Here is a 12,586-nt window from a genome sequence, read left to right on the forward strand (position 1 = left end):
ATGCGTAGGCATCTACTTCGTGCCCATCCTCGTGAGTTCCTAGAGCTGGAGAAACATAAAGCCGTCCACAAGAGAGATTCTGATTTGGCCTTGGACGAACTTGAAAATATCTATAATGAAGATGAGCCTAATGAGCCACAAAAAGGTGAGTTAAAAGTTTAAAATGAAGTTGCTTGTAGCAACTTTATTTTAAAAAGATATTGTAATGATTTTTTAAACTCTTTATTGAAATAAACGTTTTTGTGTATTGTCTTTTTAATCCCTAAAGAAAAAACCTCTTTTTATGACTGATTTTAACAAGTTAATACTCAATTTATACCCCAAGTTAATAAATTAGCAATCAGTTCCGCACAAATTTTTTTTTACCTCAGCATAACGAGACTTACTAAAATAGTTTAGCAATAATAAACTATTTTAAGATTTTTTCCAGGCGAAAAATCTCCTCAAGTTCTCAACCGCTCCGTTTAGAAAAGACGACTTTCCATGCCAGATTGTCTTATTGAGCGCTAGTCAAGCCAGGCAAGACTGAGTCAGTGTCTGAAGTACATATAAAGAGATCCAAAGCAACTTCAAGGTTACTTGAAAATTATGACTCTTCTGGCAAGGATGAATCTTCCATTCAGCTTTGTTGAAGCATGACCTTTCAAGGAGTTTATGCACTACTTAGATCCAAAGCTGAAAATTAAGGCTGCCACAACTTATTCTAGGTACAAGCTGCCTTTGTTGTATGACAATGTCAAGATGGCTGTGGATAAAGTTTTGGAAACCAATCTACTGGAAAGTCCGGGAATGGCTCTGAGCCAAACAGTAGATTTGGACTTCAAGGAACTTTGATCCATACCATTCATTGTCTGTTCATTACATTGACAAGGAGTGGACCCTGAACAAATTTATCGTTTCTGTCAGTCCGTTCAGTGAGAGTCACACAGCAGACAAGATTTCCAAAAAGATTGACAAGTAAGTTACGAAATGTGCATTTTTACATGTGTTAAGTTATTATGTCCAACAGTTAAAGTGATATGCCTGATCTCACCATTATGCACGTTTATAATCAGTGCAAAGGAAAAGTTAGTTATTCTAGTGTTTGTATTAGACATAAATTACCATACTGTGACAATACTAATTTTTTAAACATTTCAGTTTACTTTAATTTTTTGTTACTTTTTTAGGGTTGTTGCCGATCTACCTGCATCAGGAACTGTTTCAGTTGTCGTAACTCATGACAATGCTGCCAATGTCAAAGCTGCAATTCCAAAGTGCACCTTTATTGACGAGTCTTTGCTTTGTGTGGACCATACCTTAAATTTAGCCATAAAGGACACTGTTGATGCCATTACAACAGTAGACCATGCAATCACTCGTGCTCAAAGGCTAGCAGAAAATACGCACAAGAGTCATTTGGCAAATGAAAGAATCAAGGCCGAAATTGCAACTATAAACAGAGATATTCGTCTTGCCATGGAAACCAATTCAAAGAAGTTAACAGAGTTGGTCAACAAAAAGTTCATCACTGCCAACAACACTCGCTGGAATTCTACATACATGTGTGTGCAAAGTGTCTTTGACATGAAAGTACCTCATTTGGCAATTAAAGCAAAGCCAGGCATTGAATCCGCAAATGTTTCATCTCTTGTGCCCTCTGAATTGGAGTTTAAAATCTTTGAGGAACTGTTGCCTACTGGCAAAGACATCTGAGAGACTTAGTGCAGATAAAAAGCCGACTCTACACATCGTTGGTGGTGGTCTCCACAATTTGCAGCACTACATCAACAGGATTGAATTGGTTAAAGATGATTTGTCAGACACAAGCAAATCTTTTTTAAGAACTTTTTCAGCCAAGCTTGATAAAAGATTTCCCAATGCTGGCGCTCATACCATGTTTCTTGGTGTTGGTCATCTCCTTAATCCTTACTACAAAGGTGTGGCATCCAAAAAATTTGGAACCTATGATAAAACCTACAACTACTTGGTTGAAAACCACACCAATCATCATGAATGGCTCAACAAAAAAATGGATCAACCACTAACCCCTAACCCTGCCACTGCAAACTTGGAGGAGGAAACAGATTCGTTGGCAAGACGTGATTGAATTTCATTCTCAACACACAGCAATTTCGGACAAGTCCAACATTGCCATGGAATAAAATGTCTACAAAAACATGCATCCCTAGCCAAGGAAGGAGGCCCAGGAAAATGTTCTTGGATTTTGGAAAAAACACGAAATGACTTTATCTCATTTGGCTGAAGCAGCACGGCGTTACCTGGCAATCCTAGCATCTTCGGCCACTTCCGTGAGAGCCTTCTCTGCAGGAGGAAACATAGTCACACACAAAGGACCAAGCTTCAGCTGGAAAATGTTGAAAAGTTGTTCTATATCCAACAGAACTATGACTTTGTTCAAATCAAGTTCTGGAAACTGACCTCAGAAGATGACAAAGATCCTGGTAGGGCATTTACAAAAATTCTAAGGAGAGATCTTAACTTTATCTTTGTTTTTAGTAAAATCTTAAATTTTGCCACTTCCATTTTTTTATTTTAACTGTAAACTTTTAAATTTTTTTCAAACTGAATTTTTGCTCAGTTTAAACAAATTTTGTAAATTTCCTTTCAGATTTGTTGTCTCAAGAGAGTGATCAAGCCAATGTTGTTGAATCTGATGATGTGGTTGAGATTCAGCTTAAACCGAGACTGCCAAGTCAGCCGATGTCACGAGTAAGTACGGTCTCCTCCAGAATCTCTACTGCTACAACATCTCATGTACCAGGTATTACACCACTGATCACCAGTTCGGTTCTGCTCCAGCTCGTTTTGCTGGACCATTCAAAGCTCCAACAGATGCACCTTCAACTATTGACACAAGTAAATGAAATGTTTGACAAAGTTTGTAACTAAAAACTTTTATTTATTGCTGATAAAATTTATTTAATGTGCATTACAGTACAACATTACAAATAAAATAAATGAAACACATGCAAATTTTCATTTCAATTTTTATTTGTCTTGTTAAGTCTCGGTAAATAGTTTAATTACGATAAAGTAGCCAAAACAATTGTAATGGCGAGACGAAGACTGTTAATACTCCTTCCGAATCCATTGCAAATTGTTTTAAATTGGTTATAACTGTTCGTTTGCGAGACCATTTTATTACTGAGTTAAACTCAAGGTTTGATGATACGACTTTAAAGTGTTATAAAGCACCTGTTTTTTAGTTCATTCTTTCTAATTTCTTTAGTTTCTAGGAAAACAATTGTATGAAATTCAGAACGAAATTCATGAAACCTAATATGTTCACATTTTAAAATGTTATCCTTACAGTTATCTTATGTATATAAACTTTTAAAATCTGACTGGGGCAAGTTGAAAGCCGCACATCTTATCATCAGCCACTTTGTAAAAAAAATATACATAAATAAAAACTTACAATTTCTAATATTATAAAAAAGTTTGAAATTAAAAATTTTGAAAATAAAAAAACAAAAAATTTTGAAAATAAACTGAAGCTTATAAAGCCTTTACAATATAAATACGTAATAAAAAAATTTTTTGTAGTTAAAAAAGAGTGAGAACTTAAGAAAATTAAGAACATTTAAAAGATTTATTTTTTTAAAAACAGAATTAAACCAAACAAACAAAAACAACAATTAACATAACATAAAATGTTAATGTCTTTGCGAAGTTCGCGAAGATTTTTTACATTTTCTGAGAAAAATTTTTTAAATGGGTTCTGTTACTAAGTTCATATATTTATATCTTTTAAAAATACATTCAATATTTTATTTTATTAATAAGATCTTTAGATCTTATCATTTTTTGCTGGAAAAGAATGCGTACTTGAACAGATTTTATAATACCTTTTGTTTCCATCCATGGTTTGAATCGACGTTTGAAGTTTTTGATACTTGTTTTTTTAAGCGGGGCGTAGCGATCTAAAATCAATGTTGTTTCAGTAATAAGTGTTTGGAAACATGAGTTAGTATAATTGGACTTTATAACATCGTCCCAGACAATTTTTGATAAATCAGATTTAAAATTTTCTTAATTAAAGTTTTCTTAATTAAAGTTTTCTTAATTAAAGTTTTCTTAATTAAAGTTTTCTTAATTAAAGTTTTCTTAATTAAAGTTTTCTTAATTAAAGTTTTCTTAATTAAAACTCCTGCCATATAAATTGTGTCTGCGTGATATAAATAATTTATTGAAATGGGACAAATACAAAATTGAAGTAAGTGATCGGAAACAGAAGTTGTCATTTCCTGAAACAATTTCATTAGCTATTAAACTAGAAAAAATATTATCAATAATTGTGACAGAGTGATCAGTAATTCAAGTCGGCAATGTAATATAAGGACGAATATTATAAAAAGAAAATAAGTTTAAAAAATCAGACGTCGCAATGTCATTATTTGATTGCATCAGATCAATATTATAATCACCAAGAAAGAAAATAGATTTATTTTCAGCAGATATTTTTTGAAGTTAGACAGACATGATATTATTAAAAATAATAATATCCATGCAAGGGTGTCTATAAATGCAACCAACGATAATATTAGAATTTTTAGAAAAAAAACTTCAACAAATGTGGATTATAAAAAGTTAGGCGTGTAAATCATTAAACCATCTCTTTTTATGTAACATAATTTTTTTGATAAATATAATAATGTACCACCACAAGAGGATTCCGTTGGTGTGTGCTCAATGTTGTAATTATCAATGAGAATTGGATGAATTGAGGATGTTCCTTTTTTAAACCTTGTTTCAGTTATACCAATAATGGAAAAATCAAAATTAATTAATGATAGTATTATGTTTAAATCCTCAAAATGTTTTTGTAACGATGATATGTTTAGATGAAAAAAGGAGAGAGCGCTTATTTTATTAAAATTAAGTGTACATAATTTGCTTATGTCATAATATTTACAAACTATATCTAATAAAGTAGAAATTTCTTCCTCAGAATATAAAACACGAGATGAAACGTAATTATTAACTTGATTAGAGACTTTATTTAAATTAAAAGACGGGAAAAGGTTTGTAAGCAGAGGTAAATCATCAGTTTTAAGAATTTTATCAGAAGAAAATAGCAATTTAAATTCATTATCTTGTACATCTGTGAATAGAAAGATACTTTTATTACAGCTTACACGTCTCCACATCGAGCGACTTAATTGTAGTAAACTGTACTTAGTATCATTAAACCTGTTACATTTTGTATGAGTCCAAAATAAACAATTATTACATTGAGATGAGCGGCAATTTTGGCTAATTAATTTTTTACACAATGACAGTTTAAAGCCATAGTGGAACCGCAATATTAAAGAGAATGTAAAAATCAATAAGTAGGAAATAAATAGCTATGTTATCAATAATTGTTAAAATAAAATAATGCGTATGAATAGATTATTAGGAACAAGCGATTACAGTATCGATAAAACGAACAATAATAATAAATAATAATAATAATGGTAGTTGAACAATAATGCAACAGCCAAACAAACAGTAAACTATAACAAAAACAAAAATATTGAAGAAAGTAAAATCAAACTAAATAAGTAAAAAAACTAATCAAAGTCAAGAGAAATGTAAATTAAAAATATAATAACAATAATAAAAATAAATTTTTGTCATCCATATCTTCTTGGAATTCGATGTTCATTTAGAAAAATTAAAAAATTATTTATAATGTTTAAAAATTTAATTTTTTATTAGAAACTTAAAGGAGATTAGTGATTTTACCGTATTTAAATGTTTAGTTTTTTGAAATGTGTTCCAAAGTTTAGGTCCATGATATGCTATTCCATGTTCAGAATACTTCCTCCTAATTCTAGGCAATTTATAAGTATTCCATTGATTTATTCTAAGAGAGTAATTATTGATAACATTTTTCGTAAATTTATTATTAAAGGTTTTTGGAATCAGGCTGTTATTATATTTATACATAAAAATTAAGTGTTGGTAGATATTAACTTCATATATACTCATCATTTGCATGTCTTTCATTAATGGTTTTGCATGTTCATTTTTTTTTTCTTATATATAAGTCTGCATGCATGTTTTTGTAGAGAAAATATTTTTTTAAGTTTTGTTAGTTGAGTACTAGCCCATGTAATATTGGAAAAGTAAATAAAACAATGTATTAGGCCAAAATATACTAGTTTTAGACATTCTGATGTTACATATGGGCGAATATGGTACATCAAACCAATTGTTTTACTAATTTTTGATTGGATATAATTTATGAGAGGAAGCCATGATAAGTTTTCATCAATAAGAATTCCTAAGAATTTTATTGACTCATTTTTTTCGATTAGTTTATCATCTAAAATTAAACCTGGTAATTTTAAGGGAAGGTTTTCCTGTTGTGATTTTTCATGGAATAGAGTATACTTTGTTTTATCTACATTGAGTGACAGTTTATTAGCCTTAAACCATTCATTGACATTCCTTAATTCATAGTTCCTGTCAGAGTAAAGTTGCCTAATGTCACTGTTCGATAAGAAAAGATTTGTGTCGTCAGCAAACATTATCGCGTTAAGTTTTGCTGAAGCATTATGCAAATCGTTTAGATAGATCAAGAACAGCAAGGGACCAAGAATTGACCCTTGCGGAACTCCACACATAATTTTTAGTTCACCTGATTCCTTATTAATAACATACTGTTTTCTTTCAGTGAGGTAGCTTTTTAACCAATCATAGATTTTATTTATTACTCCATAGTGTTTAATTTTTTCTAGAAGAATGAGGTGATCAACCGTATCAAATGCTTTTGATAGGTCAATAAATAATCCTAGAGTAAAGTTATTGTTTTCAAATCTTTTAGTAATTTGGTCTACTTTGCAATCATTGCGTGTTCAGTTGAATGGGTTTTTCGAAAACCAATTTGTTTTGTGTAAAATAAATTATTTTCATTAAAATGGTTATAAATTCTATTATAGACTACACGTTCGAATATTTTGGAAAATACAGAAAGTACTGATACAGGTCTATAATTAGAGATTTCTGATTGATCATTGCTTTTGTAAACTGGGCATACTTTTGCCAACTTTAGTGATTCAAGGAAAATACCTTCATTAATTGAAAGTTTTAAAATCTGGATCAAAGGTCTGGAAATGTAATTTTTGTTTAAAATAACTATATTACTAGAAACGTCATCAAAGCCAGCTGATTTATTTTTTTTAAGAAAAGAAAAGGCTGTTTCATATTCTTTAAGAGAAAAGTCGCTATCGTGAAGTATTACGTCATTTAACGATTTAAGATATAGTTGAAATGAGTTGGGTGTCGTTATAATTTTGTTAGCAAGGTTCGGGCCAATATTTGTGAAGTATTTATTTAACTCATTCGAGATTTTTAAAGGACAATAAATAACAGTTTTATTGATATTTATTCTTTGAGGCAGTAAAGTTGTAGTTATTTTGTTTTTTCCCATTATATTATTAATTACATCCCATGTTTTTTTTACATCGAATTTGTTTTTTGTAAGTTCTTCACTATAATAGTTTTTTTTAGCTTTCATGAGAAGATTTTCGTAAAACCGTTTAAATTTTTTGTATATTTTTTCATTATCTTCACCTCTTTTTTTTCAAAAATTTATTGTAAAGTTTTTGTTTATTTTTTGAACATTTTATTAGAGTTTTATTCATCCAAGGATTTAGTATTGTTTTTTTTAAATTATTTTTAATTCATATGGGCAGGTTTTGTTATATATATATCAAGAAATGTTTGTAGAAAAATATTAAAAGCTTTATCTGTATTATCACATTTAAAAACCTGATTCCACGTCTCTTGCTTTAGTTTATTAGAAAGATTACTCTTATTAATTGTTGATAGGTTGCGTTTTTTTAGAGTTATAATTTTAAAATCCCCTTTGGATGTGACATTTAAAAGATTTATTTTAATGTATATTGGGAAGTGATCACTAATGTTAGTTTTAAAAATACCTGCCTTAAATGACGTTTCTATATAATTATTAATAAAAATATTATCGATTGCAGTTGCAGAGCTTTTTGTTACCCTAGTTGGTTTATTTATAACTAGTAAAATAATATATTTAAAAAGCATATCAAAAAAAGATTTTGTTTTTGGAAACTTTTTATAAGTCAGAGCGTTCAAATTTATGTCACCAGCAATATACAAATTTTTTTATTTATTTTTACCACTCGGCGGTAGCAACCAGACAATCTCTAATGGACTTATTATAAAAGGACAAAAATAGACTTCGACAAAGCACTAATTGCAACAATTTTAATTACAACTATCAAAAATGAATTGTCTATAAAAAATGTTTGTCTTTCTAGACAATCATTTTAAAAACGGACACTAAATGAACAATCTCGATTTTTTAATGAGGTATAGAAGATCTATTTAATATATAATTTTTACTTATAACGAGTAATTAAATTTTCACTGCAGCATCGTTTCAAAAACTGAAAACGAGCACAAAATTAAAAATACAATTTTTCTAACAGAAGTTCATTTTTTAATTTTTTGTCCAGCGTGTGCTGTTGATTAAAAAGTTAATGTCTATTTAAAAACCTCAAAATGGACTATTTTGTGCTCAATTGAAGTTCATTAATTACTCAGTTCAGTTGTTTTTCAATTCTCAGTGAATGTGCGTGAAAATTTATTTTTTAAATGCCCTCTCCAGTTTGGGATTACTTCAAAAAAGTTGAAGGTAAGTTTATCATTTAAAAAATTTTCCTTAGTCACTAAAATCTTTATCACCTTCAATAAAATTATTTTAAAAATATGTGATCAAGGAGTTGTCCTTTATAAAATGTGGATTAGTAAGTAGAAGATTCCAATAGGTGTTAAAATTTATTTAGGTTTGTGAATAAAACAATAGTGAAAAAGAAAAATGTTTTTTACTTTCATTTTATTGATGAATATGTACGCAAGTTTTAAACAATAATTAATCATGGGCAATGATCGTCATTTGGAGTTTTGATGTCATTTCAATATTTTTTTAATATTATAAATTTACTACATAACAATCTTCAAATAATACGGTAATGAAAGATTTCTGGTTTTATGAAATCAAGTAAATTTAGACAAAATCATAGACACCAAATAGACAAAAAATTATGCTTTGTAGACTTATGAAGTGAAAATTATTTTTTAACTGAGCAATCTTAGGACACCATCAAAAATTTGATAGACACAACAAGGACAAAAAATTAAACATTTGTTGTGTCCATTACAACATACAGAATTGTCAATGTCTGTGTTGTAAGTCTATCCATAGACTAGTCTGGTTACTACTCGGCGGTCGGTATACGCAGCCAATTACGATGTTTTTGTTTTTGTCACTAATTATTTTAATGAATAAACTTTCATAATTAAGATTTGATGAGCATAATTTATTTTTTATTTTGTATGAATATAACTCTAAAACATATATACCAACGCCTCCTCCGTTTTTATTACTTCCTCACGGTTGACTAATTAGCTTATAATTAGGTAATTTGTAATTAGAATTAGAATCAAGTGTATTTTCATGCCAAGTCTCTGTAAGGGATATGACATCAAACGTGTAATTTATAATATTTAAAAATTCCTTAAACTTGTCAAAGCTTTGAATTATGCTCCTAATATTTACATGTAATATAGAAAATGAATTTATTTCTTTTTCCCCCTTAAATTTGTAAGGATCAAAATACGGTGTTTTCATTAAATTCCTTTGAATTTCTTGAAAAATATTTTTGTTATTTAATAAATTGTCTTCAAAAGGGTCAAATTTTATATTTTTAAAACCTTGTTCAAAAACATCATTCGAATCCATTTTTAAATATAGCAAATATGAAAGAATTTAACTATTAATATATTAATAAATAAATTATTCACCTTGAAATATTAAATTTTCTGTTCTTTCAGAGTTTTTTTGTTGAAATTCATGAACAATTAGTTTATTATACACAACTAGTGATCGACCGAAACCGAAATTTGAGCCGAAACCGAAAGTACCGAAATTTCGGTTCAGTGAAGCCGTAGCCGAAATCGAAACCGAAATTTTGGCCGAAATTTGAAAAAGAATGTTTAAAATCCCTGAACCTTTTATGATCACTGAATTAAAGCAAAAAAAACTATTTTACATATATCTAAGCAATCACCATGAAACATAGTTTGATAAAAACTATAATTTCAATAATTAAAGGTAATAATTGAAGTATTTTCTCTGCGGAATACATTTTTTTTTTCATGTTTTCTGGCAAAAGTCTGTTTCTTTCATTTGAAAGAATGTCTCCAGCAGTAAAAAACACCTTTTTACTTCGGTAGATGTTGGTCGAGGTCGTAGGAGTCTCTTTGCTACTTTTGCCAAACCAAACTTTGCTTTTAATGTTGTTTTCTAATATAAATCTATGAAACTTCAGACCTTCTTCGGAGTTTGAATCAATTTTTGAGATTTCGTCAACCCAACCGGGCATTGCAAATTGCTACATTTCAGCTCTCTGTTGTTTTGTTCTGGTGTCAAATAAGGGTATTGTTCTTTTTTTAATTGTAATAGGCTCAACTTGATCTGAAGTTGGTATATTTTCAGGACTGCCGGTAGTTGTGAGTATTGCTTTTTCAGTTAGGAGATTTTTTAGAGTAAATGACTTCTTAAATGTGATGAAAGTCCGCTAAGTGATTGAAGTTTTAGATTGTGCGATCCACGAGATACTTTCAAATTGCAGATATTGTAAGTTCCGTGTTTGAAATCACTACCTGTCACGGTAAAATGATTCCATAAACCAGTTTTTTATCGATTATTTTCCATTGTAAAATTTAGCACTGAGAAACTTTTGATGAAACTATTGGTTTGGGTTGCTTTACTTAAATGTTAACTCATTTTAAGAATGATTTTGAGAATAGTAATTTAAAACTATTATGTAACGTGATTTCAATTAAAATTTCTACAATTGTCATGATTAAAAATTGATTTACTAACAAACGATTACAATTAGGAAACCGTCATGATCCCACTCTAAATTAAAACTTAAAAAAAAATCTTATAAAAGTTTCGGCTCATTTCGGTTGCGGTTTGAACCGAAATTTCGGCCGAAACAGGAAAAGTAAAAAAATCATTGAAGCAGAAATTTCGGTTTCGGTTTCGGCCGAAACTTCGGCCGAAAGTTTCCGTTCACTATACACAACTTTAGCATAATAACCATTTTTTCTATGAATTTTCGCCTTAGCGAATAACACTTTTCGAACTTTTCTAGTTGTACTACAATAATCTTCATTAATAAAAATATTGGTACCTTTTAGCTTTGATGCGTTATCAGTGATCGTTTTTTGTCCTCGTAGTCATGCAGTTTCATAACAATTGTTCGTTCGCGATTCTTGTTCGAAACTTCCACTCTATGCACTCGTTCTATTTTGATTTCTCTTTTGATATTAAGATTTTCAGCAAATAATTTCCTTACTTTTTCTTTAGTTTTTTCCCAATCTTTTTCATCTCTACTCTCAGGCAAACCATCAATACGCAAATTGTTCCTTCGATTTCGATCTTCTGCATCAACAGATTTTAGCTTTAGGTCGTTGTTGTCTGTCGAAATTTTTCCCTGTATTATCTTTACGCTGGATAACTCTTCTTTAACTTTACTAATTTTTTCATTTTCACTTTTAACCTCATCGTCGCAGGCATCACCAACGAATGTCAAGCCAGCTTTGTTATCGTCAAGATCTTTTCTTACTTCTTGAATGCTTTTTTGAACTGAATCAAACTTTATATTAATCATTTTAACTATTTCTGTAAAGAACGACAATATCGTCTCTTTTTGTAAGTTCAGTAGTTCTCTCACTATTACTATTGATACAACATCAGCATTGCTCATTTTAATTTAATTTTGATAAAAAAATTCCGATTTTAAAGATAATTAAATACTAAAAACTCAGAAATACTAAGACTATTTTTTTTTATTTCTTACGCTGCAAAAACTCGTCTGTTCATAAAGAAAGCATGCCGCAAAAATATATATACATATATATTTCGCCGTTTGACTATAATTACAATAACTAAGTAAATAAATAAAAATTTACATGACAAGAGCAAAAAGAAGACTATAGTTGTCTTATCACTAAGCAACGTAATATATATCATACATAGCAAAGCCTTTAAAAACCGTGTAAGATAATACAAAATCTTTTAAATATTAACTAAATTTTCTTAAAAATTATGTTTTAAATAAAGAAAGAAAGAAAAACAATAAATAAATAAAAAAAAATTAAAAAATTTAATTTTTATATTTTATCCTCCCATTTATTTTTTTTTTTTTGTTTAATTTCTTTTGTTAGATTGAGAATAATTAGAAAATTTTTTTTTTTTTTTTTAAATACATAATAAAATAATATATATATATATATATATATATATATATATATATATATATATATATATATATATATATATATATATATATATATATATATATATATATATATATATATATATATATATAGACAACAAAAAAAAATGAAAAGATAAAAAGTGAATGCACACACTCACATATAAATACATGGCAAACAATTAGGAGTACTTTTTACTTAAGATTTAAAGAATAAATAGTATAAACTTTTTACAGCCTCGGTAATAAACAAATGATAAAACTAA

General features: G+C 29.0%; 1 protein-coding gene across 1 annotated transcript; it reads right to left on the minus strand.

Moving 5' to 3' along the window:
• Positions 1 to 3,813: 3,813 nt before the first annotated feature.
• LOC136084176 (uncharacterized) lies at positions 3,814 to 12,263 on the minus strand. Its single transcript, XM_065804304.1, has 2 exons — positions 11,235 to 12,263; positions 3,814 to 3,926 (listed from the first exon to the last, which is right to left on the minus strand). The coding sequence occupies exon 1, from the start codon at positions 11,808 to 11,810 to the stop codon at positions 11,238 to 11,240; it is 573 nt and encodes a 190-aa protein (XP_065660376.1). The 5' UTR covers positions 11,811 to 12,263; the 3' UTR covers positions 3,814 to 3,926; positions 11,235 to 11,237.
• Positions 12,264 to 12,586: the final 323 nt, after the last annotated feature.

This window comes from Hydra vulgaris, chromosome 08, assembly GCF_038396675.1.
Source record: "Hydra vulgaris chromosome 08, alternate assembly HydraT2T_AEP".
NCBI classification, from domain to species: Eukaryota; Metazoa; Cnidaria; class Hydrozoa; order Anthoathecata; family Hydridae; genus Hydra; species Hydra vulgaris.